The following is an 18,630-nucleotide window of genomic DNA, read 5'->3' on the forward strand; positions in this document are numbered from 1 at the left end:
ACTATAATAAAAATGTTCAGATTTCATTATTTGTTCCGTCTTTGCATCTCAAATTTAGTTTGTCTATTAAATGTATCAAATACTTTTACAAGCCACTTTTCTGAATTCTGATTTTTGAACAGGATATAACAAACTTGATGTTTTTAAGTAGTTGTACTGTATTTGATAGTATTACCATAGTGAGCTCTGTCCTTGGGCTGTATTTGTGGTGAAGGGTTGATGCCTACAATGAAATATCATAAAGAGAATGATCAATTATAACTGCCTTGGCTCTACTACATTATGAAGAATGAAGATGTAAGTATATACATATGTATGCATGTATGTATATATCCATTTAAAATCTTACCACTAAAATGAATCCGATATTCAGTCATATAATCCTTTAAAAGTAAAATTAGAAGAATGAATTTAACATATGCATTTATCACATGTGTAATTATAATCACTAATGGGGAATAGAAATTCCTTACCTCTACACATAAAACAGTCAGTGTGATATTGACGCACTTGCTGACAACAATTTTACCCACAGTCACCTGACTGCATGGTCTGTGGCACTCAACACTTCCGTTCCAGATTCTTCCTATGGGCTGAGGGAAGTACAACATTAAACGGGGTAAATAAGGTACAGTACTCTGGATGAGCGTTAGACTCTCTGTTTTGCATGAATGTAACGTTACTCATCATAAGTGAGGAACATAGCAGAGCTGAAATGAAAACACTGTCTTGCTTTACTTACGCTGCTCCCAATACTCCAAATCTGTTCACAGTCTTCGGCCATTGTTGCGCGCTCAGACGTTAGACTTTGTGGTCCTCCAGCACAAAGATAATTCTCATATGTTTCTGGCACTGATGTGGACACCACTACAGAGAAAGCGCAAGAAAGAAAAAGGATTAGCTGTCAGTATCGACCAACACATGCCTTCCTCAAAAGCACATAGAGCTAATCTCCACACTAAGTGCCATCAAACAGCTCCCAGAGTAACAGAAAGCTTGTTAGGATCCTCAAGACCACTCTTTAAAATTAAAGGTGCCAAATGGGTTCTTTAAGTTCCTAAGTAACCACTCAGTGGATGATTTAAGGCAGTGGTTCCCATGTCTGGTGGTGGAGAATCCCCTGATCCAACACAGCTGATCCAATTAAGAACCTAATTTGAAAGCCCTTCCTGAGCTGAAGAGGGAGGTTTAGCGCAGGAAAACACATAAATGCACAGGGCAGGAGGTACTCCAGAACCTGTGATTGAAAGAAAACTCCAGCAATGTTTAACATAATTAGTAAACCTGTTCAGCCAAAACACACTGAGACAACAGCTGGTAATGCGTTTCAAGCAGGTATGGATTTATGGTCTTATGAGGGCCCTGCACTGAGCACTGAGCCCCCCCCTCCTCCCCACACTCTTACAACAATGAAAAAAATAACAAATTATAATAAAAACATAGACCTGACAAATCACATTAATTAAGCACTTATGTGCACTTCAAACTGCACTGGGAAAAAATTGTAATGCAAAAACTGATTCTCAAAGAATGTGTAATATCCCAATAATAATATAGTAATAATAATAGTCATAATACAGTAATAATAGTAATATTTCTACACATTTAGATTGGTGTTAGGGGGCTTTAAATTATTTTGAATATGGTAGCAAGGTACATGCCAAGGGGCCTTTATTTTATTTATTTTGTCATTACATATTCAAGGGCTATCCATTCATCTAATTTTCATAGCTGCACTCAGGCCTTGTGGTCAGCAGAGCGACCCACCCCCCCAAGGCTCCTAGCAGTAAGAGGCCCCTAAGCACTGGTTCTTCTATGGCACTGATCCAAAGACACATTTGTTAGCACATTTGTTTAGCAAATATCACAAATATCAAAATGCTATTATGCACCCTAACAAACCTGATTCAATGGTTAATCAGATGATTAATGAGTCCTTCCTGAGTTGAAGTGGTTGAGCTGGAGCAGGGGTGCTCCAGGACCAAACCTGGGAACCACTGGGCTCGTCAGAGAAACTTTTCTAACTCTTCATAAGCCAAGATATCATCGCTGTCGGAACAAAACCTTGCATCTCCAAAACGGTCACGTTACACAACGAAAAAAATTTCTTAACTTGTAATGGAAGTTAAATTAACAAGGTTTTTCGACACATTGATCTGTTCATCATGCAATGGGGTTTTCAAATTATGAAAAAACAAAGTAAGAGGAAAAACAAGGTTTTGTATTATTAAGTTATTTATTGCTTCTACATTTTACAATTATCAAAAACGTAGTGCTTTAAAAGATATTTTATCAACCTATTTGTTTTGAGTCCCTGCATACAGTGCTCTGAATCTGAAGAATCTGAAACCGGCTTTCTGCTTTATAATAAAGGGAAATCCTCACTTTGTTGCTCAAATACCAGTGTATACACTTTAAAACATGGTCCCTCAACAGTTCTTTAGTAAAGGCAACGGTTTTATTTATAACCATGAATTCTATATAGAACCATTTCATGCTTAGGTTCAGACTGATGGAGAATGTGTTGTATATAGTGCTGCAGAGAACCATTTACAACACATTCTCCATCAATCTGAAGAACCATGCAAAGAACAATGTAAACATCAAATAGTTCTATATAGAAGTCATAGTTCAACAGCTGGAGACCTGAAATCCCCCAGCTCCGACGGTGTGAAAGCGGCTTCGTCAGCAGACTGATGCGGGTCTGTGAGGGGATTCCCGAGGAGTTCCCCAACGGTGGAGGGAAATTTACACGAGGAATTCAATGCGGAAGTACAACGTGTTTACAAACAAGACAGCAAAAGAGAAGCTGAAGCTGTGCTATACACGCACATTAAACAGCATTTTGAAAATTTCCTGAAAAAGCGAAGTTGTTCTCCCTGTTCTGTTCACAGAGCCGAGGGGCTTCAGCCTGGATGCGGAAGCTGGACCGCACGTGTTGATGTCGTAGTGCTGAAATTAACTGGCTGAATCTCAAATCGCTCCATTCGCCCTATATAGTGCACTGCATACGTCACGAGACTACGAAACAGGGCACTAACTGTTAGACACTGAGCCGTTCAGCCTATACCTGAATGTAGGTGCCTTTATATTAGACAGATAATACAGTATTTGTGTGTATATCGGTTATTTGGTGACCACCGTTCGGAGTAGTGGGCCATAAGAAACTGAGCGGAGGACAGTTAGCGCCCGCCTCCTGCGCGAGGAAGGCGGGGCTTGTCTGAAGCGGCACAAACTTTCTCCCCCGCAATAGCGAAAAAAATAAAAACAGAAAATCAAACATAAAACCCGAAATGTCCACACACAACTCATGCGTTCACCGACGGACCATTTCTTTAGCGTTCATAGAGAAATCAGAGGCTCACGAAACGTCTTTATCGTCTCACGCAGTGAATGAAGCGGTGAGAGAGCTCAGCGCAGCACAGTGAGCTAACCGGACCCACCCGGCGTGTTTTTAAGATTTCAGCGTGCAAACTTTGTCGTAGCATGTATGCAAATGATTGCTAAAAAACTTACCATGTTGGAAAACAGTGGCTGTAAATAATACGATGAAGGCGAAGCGAACCATGCTGATGAGCCTTCAAGCGTCGAAGCTCCGCTAGCTCAGCTGACCTGAGCTCCTCCCGCGCGTGGGCGTGCGCGTGTGATCACAGTCTGTTGCGGGGGGGGATTCCACCTTTCACTTTCTGTCCCATAATAAAAACAGGGCATCCGTCAGACTTCTCTATCTGCGCCTAACGATGCACTACACTGGAGTACTGAGTCTGTTTCTCCTCTCACTCGGTAAGACTGGCTGCTGTTCTTGACCATCCTTTGACTCCGGTTAGCAGGAGTCGCTGTTCTGTCCTTTTTCCGCACCGGCGTGGTTTGTAACTCAGTGCCTAATGTGTCCACAGCTGTCCGAGGGCACAGCGCCAGTGTGGAGCATGAAGCGCTGTCCGTCTGCGGAGGGGACGCAGTTTTGCGCTGTTTGGCAGCGACTGAGCCCGGTGTGCGCTATCAGTCTGTCATATGGTACAAGGTAGGACACATTTAACTCATTTCAGATAAACTATGAAGGTATTAAAAGAATGAAGTTGACGGAAGGATTGTAACTTTACATGCACGTGTGATCTCATGGATGGGACAACACACTCTCAAGAAAATGTTTCAGTGGGGTAATAGTGATCATAAGAGCTCAGGGACCATGAACTATTCATTATGGGATAAAGCACTAAAGTTATATTATGACTTACTTTTTATTTGTCTTATGTAAAAATAACAAACTGATCTATTTTGTATGCAAATCCATCAATTAATTATAAATACATTACATTACATTGTTATATGTCTTGTCCTAAGTGAGGACCAGCATTGATAAGAGTTATGAAGATCTATGAAACCACCTAGTATCCACAGAATAAGACATGATAACAGTTAGCTGTGCTGCTATTGAGTTGGAAGGATGACTGGGATGAATGTAAGCAATGTCCTATTCAGTCTTGTTGGTGTCTGGTGGTATAGATGTGGGCAGTGGTTTAAAAAGATGCTGTGAACGGCCTTAGATACCTCAAAGAAATGCATGTGCTGCCCTTTGCTATAAACATGCTATGAAAAAGAATGATCAAACAGTTCACTCTAGTGTAGCGATACTTCAGGACGATGGCAAAGTCTTGTTGTACTGGTGAAGCGTTTAGTGAGTCTTTTGCCTCTGCAATAGCACGCTTGATTCAGGTAAAAAAAATGGAGGGAAAGCTTAACTGTACCTCGGCAATGCTGACCACACCAGGACTGAGACTGGGAAACATTGCTTTAGGCTATTCAACTGGATGAATCAGAAGTGATAGCAGAAGTTAACTGACGTAATACTGTTTTCTAAATGTGAGTGGTCATGTGCTTGTGGTCTGGAAACAGTCTAGGCCTGGAATTAACCAGTTTTGTTAGTGTAGACTATTGTATGCCTCTTAAGGCCAGTAAAGTGACTTTCCCTTCATAACTGATTGACTTGCTTTCATTTCTCAGGTCAGTGAGGCTTCCTCTCGCAAGTTAACTGGTCTAGTGATGAAGAGGCTGACACAAAATAATGGCACTATTCAAAGATACAGAGGTTTGATGCGGGAAGTGGAGCTGCTGGAGGATTCACAAAGCCTTCTCCTGCCCAACGTGACTGTGGAGGATGCTGGGACATACCTCTGCTTTCTCTCAGCTCCCCTTGGCCATCAGAACCAGGAGAGAGAGATTCACCTCCGGGTCTATGGTGAGTGTAAATGTACTTAAATGTAGAGAGTGGACTGCATTGGGAAGTACTTGATATACAAAAACAACTTGAGTCAAATAACATCTTATTTCATCCAGATGTTTTGTTTTGTGTTCCTCAGAGCAACTCAAAGATGATGCAAGACAATATGAAGAAAATGATACAATTTATCTGGTGCTGGCCATCACTTTACTTATAGCAGCACTGCTGATGTTCTATGTTAGTTATGTAAGTAATCCTGTTTTGTCTTTCTGCTGTGGCCTGTAGAGTCAATATAAGGAAATCAGATACACTTTTTACGTTCCAATACCTTAATTAACTTAATTAACATATCAAGACCAATGTTTTTCCACTTATCAGGTTGTTAACGTTTAACACTATTGTTTTCCAGATTTGTCTAAGGAATACACTAATCAACCACAAAGACAAGTTCTCAAAAGATGCTCGACTAAAGACAACCCAGAAGATGAAGCACCTCATCGTTAGCTTGGAATCAAAAGGAGTGGTTTCGAAGATTTCAGCCCAGGAATACGTGTGACTCTGTAATCCTCATATTCTGGTCTCAAACCGAGGAACACATCGAAGAGGGTCAGTGTGGATCTGTGGAAGAAATAGTTCCTTGTTGACTTTGTCTGATTGGTGAGGCAATGTTCAGCGCTGGAATAGGAAGGACTGTGCTTGTCCTTACTAAGACTGTGACTGTGCTGGGAAAGCATCTTTCAGGTGTACGCAGTGGAGACTTTTTTGTTTGTAATTCTCAACTAATCTTAAACTATGCAAATGTATAATTTCACATACACCTGATGAGAAGATGCTTTTGCTAAAACCACATTAACACTGTTACAAAGCAGAGAGCTCTGTAGATGGGATAAGTGATCTTTCAGATTTCATGTAGAAGCTGGAGCTTGTTAGCTTCTCACACTTTAGAGTGGTAACATCTAGAGATATACCAGAATGATAATAAGGCCAAAAACTGAAATTCAGGACAAACCTGGATGAAAACTGAAGCTGGAAAGTCAAAGGAAAGGTTTCATAGAAGGTGTATGTAATAAAGAAAATATGCCTTTATTATTGATAAAATCTGCTTTCAATAGGACTAAACTGACTAAACTAACTAAAAATAGTTCAAACATAAAATAGTTTCGGTTTGTAGGCTACACAATGTGCCAGGGAAATCAGTTGTTCATCCAAGGCAATAAATTCCATTATTCTATTAATTACACTTTGCACTTTGTGGATGGGTGGATTTATTCATCATATCCAAAACTGAGGCTAGAGATGGAGTTGGCATCCTTGCCACAACTTTTCTTTCTGCTTCTGTTGTTTTGCTGTGTTTCATATATCAAGCAAGATGTAGTGTTTTACATGGTACCAAACCTGTAGTAGAGACATTCTTGATCATTGTACCCCCTTCTAAAACTCTACATGAATAGAGATTATAACAGTTCCACATGGCCGACATTTCCACTGTTGATCTACTACAGCTCCAAATGTTTAAATGCTGGTACAGGAGAACAAGGTGAACAAACAGTGTTTTAATCACTGTTTCATGTTTAAATGATTTGTTAAGTCGATCTAGTCTTATTCAGTCTTTTTTTATTTCAGCCAAAATTTTCTTTTTTGGCTTTCAGATGAAAACTGAAAGTGCCTTTTTGATTATTTCTAGCTGAAATGTTTCGGTACAACATAAAATTTAGTCCATTTTACTGGGGCCATGAGTGAGCAATTTATGCCATAAAGTATGTGTTTACATGTAGATCATTTCCAATTATGTCTTCACAAGCATGTAAGTTTTATAATTTATGTTCTAGTCAGAAAGAAAAGGTGATTTGTTACTTAATTTTCACAGCCTGTAAGCATAAACAGCTCATTGCAGCTTCTGAACTACATTGTCTAGTATGTTTACTGAATAATAATTAAGCTTAATTCATGCTGAAAGACCTGTAGCTGTTTTATTAATATCTTGAATGAATGTAACTGTGATCATTCATCACCGTGATCTACAGTCATGTCAGAATGACTCTACCCCACGGTAGCTCTAATGCAGTTATCTCTGTCCAGGCAACTATATGTTTTCTAGTAAATTGTTTTTCATGCAAGTGGAAACTTACTTGTTTAAGCTTTTATTTGAGATGTAATTAAACTGTGTTTAAAGAGACTATAGCATTCAGAATGACTTACTGAAACAAGTGTTGTCTGCATGCTCTTTAAATTAGTAAAATAATAATAAATAATATAAATGAGGAGAGCTGTCTTAACCCACCTAATGCAAGTGACTTTTTCCCCCCACATGAAACCACATGGCTATCGAAGTGACTACACTTTCACAGTGTGTAAAGCAGCCTACAGATACTGGAATTATTACTGTGAGAAAGCCAGCAACTTTAGTTGCTTAAAACAAACATGTCACTAAATTGCACTCGAGTTGCATAATGTAAACCGCCCTGCATCTTGAGAGTTGCAAGCACATCAACACATTTCATGTAAAAGCCAATCAAAACGATGACATGCGTCACGTGGTCGTATTACGTCATCTCCAGCTATTGATTAATCGAAAACACATGATGATTTTTGGTCAGTTGAAAAGCAGATGCCCCTGATCCACTTTATTAAATGTTGGTATTTTTTTCATTGGGTCAGTTTTCCGATCCATGACAACAAACGTTAATTTTTTCGAAGCTATTTTTTCTGTAACGACCTGTGTTAAAGGGGAATGCCACCAATTTTTCAGAATTTCTGTATAATTCAGCGGCTGAGACGTAAACAGTTTATGTGAACTGGTTCACTGTAGAGAAACGTACAGACTCAGATTTCTTTACAGTGGTGGTCATAAGAACGAAGAGTCACGATGTCTATAAAACAAATAAATCATTTGATTTATTATCCAAATGCACGTCTTCTGAGTTTTTTTTATGTAAGTTGATGATGGTAGTCATAAATGTGAAAAAAAGAGGTTTTTGGGGACTATTTTACCTTAGAACACTCATATGTATCCCTCCACCATGAATGGGTTAAAATAAATTGATAAAAATATGTTTTAAACTAAAACTTTATCATAAAACTGCAATATCTCAGGCATCAGGTATCACCACCACTGTGAACAATACTGACTCAGTAAGTTTCTCTATTACAGAGCATTTCACGCCACTCTGAACGACTCTGTTTATATCTTAGCCATTTAATTATGCAGAGATGATGAAAAATCGGTGAGTTTCCCTTTAACTAAAGGGGCTAACTCTAACAGCTGTTTAAACTGCTGCTTTTGCTCATGTTTATTCTTCTTTGTTAACCTCATGTCACCGTGATTAACGTTTCTATATTATTAACGTCCACCTCCCTCAAATTCACACTAAGCTCAGATTCTTTAGGATCCAGATGATAAATATTGGTACAGAACGGGAGCCTGAGATGTGCTCCCTGATCAGCTTGTGCTTGTAGGACTGTCTGTCTGTCTCCGAGAAAAGCCAGCCCTGAAATAAAGGTTCCTAAACGGTTCCTGGGTTAAAACTTAAAAACCGATTTAACTGGTACACAACCTTTACATCATGGGAAGGGTTTTATTCATTTCTAATGGTTGCATTGTCCCCAAGTTGGAATAGTTTTCACAGGTCACATCGTTTATTCTGTCTCTTTCTGACACAGTGGAATAATGACTTATAAAAGACTAAAGAGTAAAGATTTAACTAAAGTTTAAAGAAGTTTTTTTCTGTTGCTTTATTGCTTTGTTGTTTTATTAAAGGCCTAATATCTTGCATTTTTCTTGTATTTTCTTTTTTTTTCATTGAGGTCCACTTATAACGTTTGTGAGTTTACCAAAACAGTCAGAATTTTAACATGAGCATTTTCCAATCTCTCAGAACAGGCTGCTTTTGTTACTGTGCCTTTAAGAGTCGTACATGAAAATGACCTCTGTTTGGCTGCCTTGTGTTGGGCCTCATTTAAAAATCAGTCCAGGCTGAAACATACCTCATAACTTCAATGAGAATATCACTAAGTTTTGACTTTCATTGTTTTATTTTTAGCTCCATACTTCCATTTATAGTTGTCCGCCGTTAAAACAGCATTTAATGTTGCTGCTTTTTCACCGCAGGTGACACACTGGTGTCCGAAGTGGGATATCGCCACCTGGTAGGCTTGGCTAATTGTATTGTTGATGATGTGACGCCAGGTTATCACCAGCACTGTAAACTTTCTCTAGAACTCACCATTTCACATCAAACCACTCTGGATGACTTTGTTTACATCTGAACGACTGAATTATGTAGAATTCCGGAAGCATCGCTGGAATGTCTCTGTAAAGCACTGTCCCAGTTTAGCACACCAACAGTTTCACTACCAGAAAAAAATAGGAAGCTGATGCCAGCTCTCAAAAGCACAAAACATTTTCATTTGCGCCCCCTGGTGCATAAACACAAGAAAAGTCCACATACAAGAACACACAAGAAAAGTCCACCTTCGCTCAGTCAAGAAGACAGACAGCAGTCCTGCTCAGAGGATTGTGGGAGGGGAATAAAGCGGACAATAAAAGAAAAAATAAACTAAAGATTTCTAAACCTTTATTAAATAAGCGACTTCTTAACATACTATAGTAACCGGTGCACCTGAAAAACTACTTTTTCGAATATCTGAACCGAGAAAGCCTCCTCTTATATGTGGGCTTTTACAGAAGACCTCAGCAGTATGTTATCTATTGGTTAATAGTTCTGTGTTTACAGAAACAGATGAGAACTTCAACGAGTTATATTTACTCTCATTACAGTGTCTGAGTGCATTTACCTGTGTAACAGTATTTTTTGAGCTAAATAAAAGAACAAATAAAAATAAATAAGGTACATTCCATTATACATTGATTAATGTCTAATATGGTAACGTCTAATATATGAGTCATATATAACAATCATATAGTAATATGATGAATAGCTAATATGGTAAATAGCGTTTACCATGTCAGGCTGTCGGAGTTAAAGGGTCGCCAGCTCCCTGGTGGTCTAGTGGTTAGGATTCGGCGCTCTCACCGCCGCGGCCCGGGTTCGATTCCCGGTCAGGGAACAGTTGTTTTGATGAAAGACGTCTGCGTTTTTTTAAACCGCAGATCATTCAGTCTACCGCAAAATACAGAGAGGTCTGTGTAGTACTGCTCCCGTAACATCGATAAATGAATGAAGAGTTTCACGATCGTTTTGTAACACCTTTGGATATAATAGCTGTCGTGTAATGAAAAACACTTATATTTCCCTATTAAAGGTGATATTACTCATAAGACACGCCGATCAGGCATAACATTATGACCACCTCAATTGTTTCTACGCTCATTGTTCATTTTATCAGCTCCACTTACTATATAGGTGCATTTTGTAGTTCTACAATTACAGACTGTAGTCCATCTGTTCCTCTGCATACTTTAGCACTGCTGTGTCTGATACACTCAGACCAGCACAACACACACTAACACACCACCATCACGTCAGTGTTACTGCAGTGCTGAGAATGATCCACCACCCAAACAGTACCTGCTCTGTGAGGGTCCATGGGGGTCCTGACCACTGAAGAACAGGGTAAAAGGGGGCTAACAAAGTATGCAGAGAAACAGATGGACTACAGTCTGTAATTGTAGAACTACAAAGTGCACCTATATGGTAAGTGGAGCTGATAAAGTGGACAATGAGCGTAGAAACAAGGGGGTGGTCATAATGTTATGTCTGATCAATGTAGCACTGATAATGTGGTGTTTGTCACATGACAATCACATGACGTCTGCTTGGGGAAGGTTTCCGTGTTGTCGTGGCCGAGTGGTTAAGGCGATGGACTAGAAATCCATTGGGGTCTCCCCGCGCAGGTTCGAATCCTGCCGACAACGTGACACTTTTGCAGTTCACAGTAAAACAGGCGTCTCTGAACGCAACCCGATCTGACCGAGCTCGTATCTGCTTTAGTAGCACTTTCAAATCAGGGTGCTGTTCATTTGTATGTTTTATGTAGAACTTACCTGTAAGTTACTTAGAAAAACTACTTTCTTGTAAACAATAAAACTTGATGTGGAAATGTTACATATAATGGAGTTATAATAAATAAATACGAAAACAAACAAAAAAAACAATCCAGTTTCTCTCTTCAACATGTGCGTGACACGCATCTTTGTGTTGTGACCGTGGTGTTATATGTCGCCATGGGGTTTCTATGGTGACAGCTCCTTCCTCGGCCTTTATCCATTCAGCAGCCTCCCTTGATTCGCTCCCTACTCCCTCATCTGTGTGTGACGAAGTGTGTGAAGAAAACAAACACGGCTTAAAGCAGGGTAAGATAAGACTGGACACTTCGGTCTTAAACAGATGTTGATGTAGATGAAACAAAGTGTTGTAAACCCACACTTAAAACCGACAGGCTAAATAAATCACCGGCTTGCTCTTCACATTGCGTCAAACAAAGAACCCACCAACCATTTAAACAACACCTAAAAGACACAGTATGAAAGCTGGAGTTGAATAACTATAATTTTCTAGTGACAATTAATCTTCCTTTAAGTGCAAGAGTCTTTTGTCAAGCCCAAGTTATGTAAACGTGTCTGTCTGACGCCTGTTTTCTCCTTCGCTCGCTCCCACTAGACTGGCTGTGATTCCCCCTCAGACGGAGTGAAGGACTGAAGGGAACAGACTGGAGGATTGAGACACAGCCATCATGGCGGACAATTTGGACGATTTACTTGACGAGGTTGAAGCAAAGTTTTGTCGAAATACTTCACTGTCAGCTCAACCTTCCTGTAATTTTAAAGTAAGCCAAGACAGTTTCAGACAGCGGAGAAATAATGATTCCAGGCACAGGTACACCAATCCCCGCAGCTCTGCACAGAGCTAGCTGTTTAGCCATGTAGCTAACTAGGTTAACGCTAGGTGGTCCAGTTGCAGTAAATCTAATCTCGACTAGCGAACTTTACAGATCAGATTTACACGTTTCTAGAAACGCGACGGTTTTAGCCAGTTATATATTTGAGTATGTGACATCAGCTAAGCTAATGAAGTGGGTATTTAGGCTCTGTTTGCTCTGTTTTGATGGTGAAACACTAAACCGAGCTGTTGTGTTTCATTGCCAGCAGTACGAATGAACACGAAGCCGGAGCAGACAGTGATACTGAGGCTGCGCTTCAGGAAATTCTGGACGATGATTACCTGACTGTCAGTTCAGACGTGAGTGTGACGGTTATAGTGCATAGAAGCTACACTGCATGTCCAAAAATTTGAAGACACCTGTTCATCCAGCCTCAAAGATCAAAGGTGTTACTAGAAAGTTTGTCCCCTTTGCTACAGTGACAGCCTCTTGTCTTCTGGTAAGGCTTTAACGTTACACTAGATCAGTGGTCACCAAACCTCCTCCTGTAGATCGATGCTGCGTCCAAAACCACATATAACCATACTCAGTAGTGTGTAAAATCTAGTATGCAATTATTAGCAGTCCATTCATTAGAGTAGTATGCGGTTTTGGACGCAGCCCTACTTTTCTGCAGAGTTTAGTTCCAGCCTACGTCTATAACACGGTGCCCCTGCCCTCAGCTAATGCTGATGCAGCCAGTCAAGAACCTCTGAAGAACTTAATAAGCTGGAGCAGGTGTAGAAAACTGTAGTTGGAACTAGACTGTGCAGGAAAGTAGATCACCAGGACCAGGGTTGGTTACACTTGCACTAGATGTTGGAACATTGCTGTGAGGATTTAATTGCATTCAGCCGTAAGAGCATTAGTGAGGGTAGGTAGATTACTGATGTTGGATGATCAGATCTGGATCGCATGCTCCAGTTCAACTCATCCCAAAGGTACTGGATTGAGCTCCATCACTCCAGAGAACACAGCTCAATTGAATGCCTGTAATGCAATGGGAAAAGTAGCTGAATTTGCTCATTTTTTATGGGTGTCTGGATACTTTTGGACATATAGTGTAACTGGGCCATTTCCACATCTAACAGTAAAAAAGGTGCTGTGCTGCTAAGATAAACTACATGTTTACAGATACCTGCTGCAGAGAGGAGCTGCACTAAGCATTCTTCTCCTCAGACAGCTTCAAAAAAGTAAGTAGATGATAGTTATGAAGAACATATACTATTGCATTATAAGCTAATTAAATTTAAAATTCAAGAGTTATTGTGTTGCACACAAAAAAATCTTCCCAGGCCAATGCCCAAAGATACTCCTAAACTAAGCCTTATTAAATAGAAAAGCCTTTGCAAAGGTAGAGGACAATTGGAAAAATAAACTGGTGCCTGTTAAAGCCTATTATTACACATATTAATATTTCAGATTTATAATTGCAATAATGTGTAAATGCATGTTAGATTTCAGATTTATGTTATAGCATTAGTCTATTTATTGTTATTGTTCGTAATAGTGATTATTGTGAGTTCATGGAAACATCTAATGACCAAAATAGCAAATGTAACAGTTTTATAAAAGTAAGTGCCGACAAATGTTTCTGCATAACATTAATGCAACTAATTTAGTATCATTAGTGTTAAAACTCTCTGCCATTTCATTCATTTGACAGATAATGTCAAAGGCCTTGGTCAGTTAGTGTACATTTACGTTTATATTTATTAAGCAGATCCTCTTACTCAGAGCGACTTACAAAATGTGGAATCTAATCAATCCATAGTGCCCCGAAAATCTGCAAGGACTGGTAACCTAAAAGACATGAGCCTAATCACAGCTTGTTTTAGTTAAATATGTTTAGATGTAGACCTTGAGGATGAATATTAAGTACAGGTTTTTGTTTTTAGTCTTCTTCTGGAGAAACAATAATAATTTGAGTTGAGCTGACTTAATTGTGCTTCTGCATTTTACATACAGATGCTGCCCTCTGTTTCTGGGTGGAAGCTCAATGACAAGGGGTGTCGGAACAAGTATTTCTCGAAGGTGAGTGTTGTTATGATGAACCTCTCCCACACTGCACTCTGCAATCTGAACCAACGGCTGATTGATACTCTGAGCTTAGTTCAGTTATCTTAAATAATGATGTTCTAAATGCCAAAGGGGCCATATCATGCAAAAACAAATTTTCCTCACTTCTTTTAAATAAAAGGACAAGATGTAGTTTCTAAACATTATTAAAGTTTCAAAACATACCATTCACTCCCTCAGTCCACATAGTCCACATCTGGAAAGACTGTAGTGAATTTGTTGTTTTTTGTGATGTGGAACCTTTTGTGACATCACAAAGTGACATTTTGTGATGTCATGAAAACCACCTGTTGAGCCTGCAGCAGTTTAAAAATGCTGAAAATATAATACTACATTGTTTTTAAAGACGTCTTTAGTTGTATACCAGTGTGATACCAGTTATGGGGGAAAACACCAAATTTCTTTATATGAACAGCACTAAACTAAAAAGAGCAAAGTAGAAAGTAAGATGCAGCAGACCTTGTATATTGGTTGGGGGGCTGGGGAAGTGTAGGGGGCATTATAATCAATAATCAATTTCTTTTCTAGAAAATATAGTGCTAATTATTTTGAGGTATCACCCAGGCCTGCTGCCCAGAACGTAGCCTCAAAAGTATCTTCAGCTGTCAGAGTACATGACAAGTGGAGAAGGCCTTCACAGGGTTTCATTCCAAAACACATTTGTGAGTTCAGACCATGCCTTCAACATGTGGTGGTAATATGAGGGAAGACTGATTGAGGGAGTTGTGGGGGCTCTGAAAACTCAGGCTGGAGTTCTGGGCAGCTTCTGCCTGTAGCTAGAAGGCCAGATCCCCCCCTCATAGCAATAGCAGGACTGAGGAACAGGGAGGAGAAGGGGTGGTGGGGATTGGGAACCTTTGTCACAGGAACGGAAGGTGAGGATGTGAATTTCTGGAGCATTAGATTTTTAAGAAGGAGGGGTTTCAGGCATGTTCCTCCCCCAAACTACAGTTATAACATAACTACATTTATAGACTGCTTTCAGGAATCTTCTCTTTATTATTATGTATATACACCAGTCAGGCATAAAATTATGACCACCTCCTTGTTTCTGCGCTCATTGTCGATTTTATCAGCTCCACTTACTGTATAGGTGCACTTTGTAGTTCTACAACTACAGACTGTAGTCCATCTGTTTCTCTGCGTACTTTGTTAGCCCCCTTTTACCCTGTTCTTCAGTGGTCACGACCCCCATGGACCCTCACAGAGCAGGTATTATTTGGGTGGTGGATCATTATCAGCACTACAGTAACACTGAAGTCAGTGCTACATTGTGATTAATACCATCTTTATTAGAGAAATAATCATTATACGTCTCTTATTCTTTTAAAAAACTTGTTATACCAGGAATTGTTACAAATTGATATAAAGCATTTTAAAATGAAACTGTTCAGTTATGCATGACCTAATAGTTGCATGCATGGCTAAATAAATATGCATGCTATGTAGTTGCTTCTTACCTTCAGTGTATCACTCTATTTGGTTCATGTTATTTAAAATGTAAATGATTTTTTATTTAAAGATTTAAAATGGCAGTTTGGCCCGTTAAAGAACAAATCATGTTATTTATACTGAAACTTTGGCTAACAAAAAGTGCCAGACAAGTGATTCATGTGTTTATTTAGCTCACAGAGTATAATCTGTGGGGTTAAAAAAAAAGCTAATAAAAATCAGTGAACAAAAAATTTGGCTGTAAAAAATCAGAATTGGAATCACCCATTAAAATTCATGATCGATGCATCCCTAATCATCTCAATCTAACGCTAACATTTTGCACTAAATGGAAATGACACATTATTGTGTGGTGTCTTATCATTAAATCATACTTAGTTTAGCATTTAGGTAATGATAGTACGCTGAAGTTAGCAATAACAACATAACCAGTTGGCAGTGTAACATTTTTACATCTTTAGCTTCATCACAAATAGCCTGACTCAAGTAACGTTGTGTTAAATCTAGTTACTGAAGGACAGCAACATCTCTTAGAAATGGTGTACAATCTAAACATGTGTATATTCTTTTCACTTTACCTTCTCTTACAGGGCATGTGACCAGCTACGATGTACATCTTGCGACTTCCATGTAACCATGTTTGACGATCATGAGTGGGACTCTTCCTGTGACTATCTCTTCTTCAGGTATGCTCATGTAGTATTGGATGATGCATTTTGGTCAGGAGAGGGGCAGCAGTAGCACATGCTAGGAAGCTGAAGCAAATACATGATAAAAATAAGCACTGGGCAGCTGAACTGGTCAGTGGTCCACTATCTTTGCCTGACTTTCAGAATATTTTGCTCTGTTTTTTTTGTCGTAGGGTAACAGAGTGAGATAATTTCTTTTCCCTTTTCACAAAGAGCATTAGTCAAGGAAACGGTGCTGAAAGCAAATATGCAGTAATCACTTAGAGAAACTTTTCACGGAAGCATAAATAACAGAACACTATGCTTTTTCCACAAGACTGCATCATTTCCTTATCTCAGGCTCAGAGTCGGAATGCTCTGTACTCGCTTTCACCATCAAACACACAGTGACTCATGTTCTGCAGCTTTTTATGTTGTTTACTCCATTTTGTAAGGATCTGTCTGCTTTTATCTTGTTCTGTAACTTACACATCTGTGTGTGTGTGTGTGTGTTTGTGTGTGTGTGTGTGTGTGTGTGTGTGTAGACAACAGAGGGTGTCATTTCAATTGTTTTAGGAGCATCAAGAAGTTATTAAACAATAAATAATCTACTGTAACTGTCTGTTTGTAGTTATTTGTTGATACATGATCTGCCTCAGATTTATTCATTCAGATAATACAAGGCATTCTGGATGTTAATTTAATTCCAACATTTCTTCATACTTTGTACAGCTTCCTACAAATTATTTGAAACCTATAAGGTTGTAGAGTACTAACATGTTAACAGAACCATTCCTAGTGGTGGAGAAAGGTAGAGATACCCTTGGTAAAATACTAGTCAAGTAAGCATCTAAGTGCTCTGTTTATATTTTTTGTGAAAGTACTTCTTTTTAAATATACCTAAGTTTCAAAGGTGTTGCGAGATATTCTAACAAGCCAACATTTCTCCTCTTCAACATTTCTGCCCCCAACCAACAGAATTATCTGATACACACAGTATTACTACATTTTAGGTAGTACCCAGGCCTAGTTACAGCTATTGAGCTATAACTGGACATTTGGCATTTAGAAGAGGGATGTGAAAAGTGCACAATGATTAGTTTGATTTATTTGTAAAAGGAATCATTGTCTATGGTATATTATGAAAAAAAGTTAGTTTTATTATATAAATTTAGTTTTTTGCAAAAACACTGGAGTAAAAAGTACAATCATTTACTGTGAAATTTCGAGGAGTATAAGTATCAAAAAATGGAAATACTTTATAGTACAGATACATTAAAAAAGTGCCTAAATACTGTAATGAAGTACATGTCCACCACTGATCATTTCATACATGCACTAACAACAAAATTAGTTTTTATTAATAAATATTGTATTTTTGTTGTGTAATATAAAGCCATGAAGTAATAACGAGAACAGTGATTCCGAACTTTTTATTGTACTGTTAATCAAACACTTTGGGCTGGTTTCTGTGAGCAAAATACAAAATTAAATGAACAGTTATTACTGGTGCACTGATTGGAGATTGGAGAGAGAAAAAATGTGTTTTTTTTTGTTTTGTTTTGTTTTGTTTTGTTTTGTTTTTATTTACCTGTGCTTTTGTGTTGTAGAAACAACATGCCAGACCATAACAAGTTGCGAGCCAAGCTGAAGAGGAGGCAGGGGGCTCGTGCATATGCCTGCCAGTGCAGCTGGCACTCCGCCGTCACCCTGACTGAACTGAGGCACATACCGCAGCTCAAGTGGGTTTGCGGTCAGCACAAAGCTTGATGATCTTATGGACCACGTTGCACCAAGCAACTCTGTTTCACCCAAGTACTGATATGCTCTTGGCTTCAGAGAAGATGCTGGCCATTTTCTATCATTCTTCCATGTCTGTCATTAGAGTTTTTGAGATGGAGAAACCAGGTATTTATAGAATAAGCTACACTTGGTGTTTAATACAGGGTCGCTTTATGGTGTCATTTCCATTGTACGTGTAGTTTTATCACTTTCTTCTGAGAAATCTGAGTTATTGCAGCGTTTATTGCAGCATTTAACTTTACAAATACATTCAGGTGGCATCAAAGTATGGAAAGGTCTAACTGAAACATTATGTTAGGTTTAGACCACACTTCCACACCAAACTGAATTTCTTTCATGTCACCGAATAGTTTCTGTTAAGATGTTTTAGCTGTGAGACTGACAGCAGAATATTTGGCACCCTGTGATGAACATTCTTTATTCAGACATTCACTGAACTGTTGAAGTCCTGAGGTCTTCAGAACTGCATATATTCATTATGTGTAACACGTTTAAATATTTAAACTGTTGTAAATCCTTGTTTTGCTCCAA

General features: G+C 39.0%; 2 protein-coding genes and 2 non-coding genes across 4 annotated transcripts; all 4 read left to right on the plus strand.

The window, feature by feature from the left end:
• Positions 1–3,727: 3,727 nt before the first annotated feature.
• Positions 3,728–8,059, plus strand: LOC118821617. The gene is made up of 5 exons (XM_036590319.1): positions 3,728–3,783; positions 3,897–4,021; positions 5,002–5,236; positions 5,358–5,464; positions 5,628–8,059. Exons 1-5 carry the CDS (start codon positions 3,741–3,743, stop codon positions 5,772–5,774), a joined length of 657 nt encoding a protein of 218 aa, XP_036446212.1. The 5' UTR covers positions 3,728–3,740; the 3' UTR covers positions 5,775–8,059.
• A 2,154-nt stretch (positions 8,060–10,213) lies between these two features.
• Positions 10,214–10,285, plus strand: trnae-cuc. Its single transcript has one exon. It is a non-coding gene; the product is annotated as a tRNA-Glu (tRNA).
• Positions 10,286–11,011: 726 nt separating this feature from the next.
• Positions 11,012–11,093, plus strand: trnas-aga. Its single transcript has one exon. It is a non-coding gene; the product is annotated as a tRNA-Ser (tRNA).
• A 383-nt stretch (positions 11,094–11,476) lies between these two features.
• On the plus strand, positions 11,477–18,276 carry cunh8orf37 (chromosome unknown C8orf37 homolog). The gene is made up of 7 exons (XM_036590344.1): positions 11,477–11,531; positions 11,839–12,054; positions 12,324–12,417; positions 13,232–13,290; positions 14,066–14,131; positions 16,219–16,314; positions 17,907–18,276. The coding sequence occupies exons 2-7, from the start codon at positions 11,912–11,914 to the stop codon at positions 18,064–18,066; spliced, it is 618 nt and encodes a 205-aa protein (XP_036446237.1). The 5' UTR covers positions 11,477–11,531; positions 11,839–11,911; the 3' UTR covers positions 18,067–18,276.
• The last annotated feature ends 354 nt before the right edge of the window (positions 18,277–18,630 follow it).

Source organism: Colossoma macropomum, unplaced genomic scaffold (assembly GCF_904425465.1).
Source record: "Colossoma macropomum unplaced genomic scaffold, Colossoma_macropomum, whole genome shotgun sequence".
NCBI classification, from domain to species: domain Eukaryota; kingdom Metazoa; phylum Chordata; class Actinopteri; order Characiformes; family Serrasalmidae; genus Colossoma; species Colossoma macropomum.

What these genes read in the sequence shown, in the direction of transcription:
- cunh8orf37 (XM_036590344.1), top strand. Translation starts at nt 11,912, where the DNA reads ATGGCGGACAATTTGGACGATTTACTTGACGAGGTTGAAGCAAAGTTT. An exon ending in AATAATGATTCCAGGCACAG is followed by an intron (nt 12,055 to 12,323) that starts GTACACCAATCC and finishes TTTCATTGCCAG; the next exon opens with CAGTACGAATGAACACGAAG. An exon ending in TGTGACTATCTCTTCTTCAG is followed by an intron (nt 16,315 to 17,906) that starts GTATGCTCATGT and finishes TTTGTGTTGTAG; the next exon opens with AAACAACATGCCAGACCATA.
- LOC118821617 (XM_036590319.1), top strand. Translation starts at nt 3,741, where the DNA reads ATGCACTACACTGGAGTACTGAGTCTGTTTCTCCTCTCACTCG. An exon ending in GATTCACCTCCGGGTCTATG is followed by an intron (nt 5,237 to 5,357) that starts GTGAGTGTAAAT and finishes TGTGTTCCTCAG; the next exon opens with AGCAACTCAAAGATGATGCA. An exon ending in TGATGTTCTATGTTAGTTAT is followed by an intron (nt 5,465 to 5,627) that starts GTAAGTAATCCT and finishes ATTGTTTTCCAG; the next exon opens with ATTTGTCTAAGGAATACACT.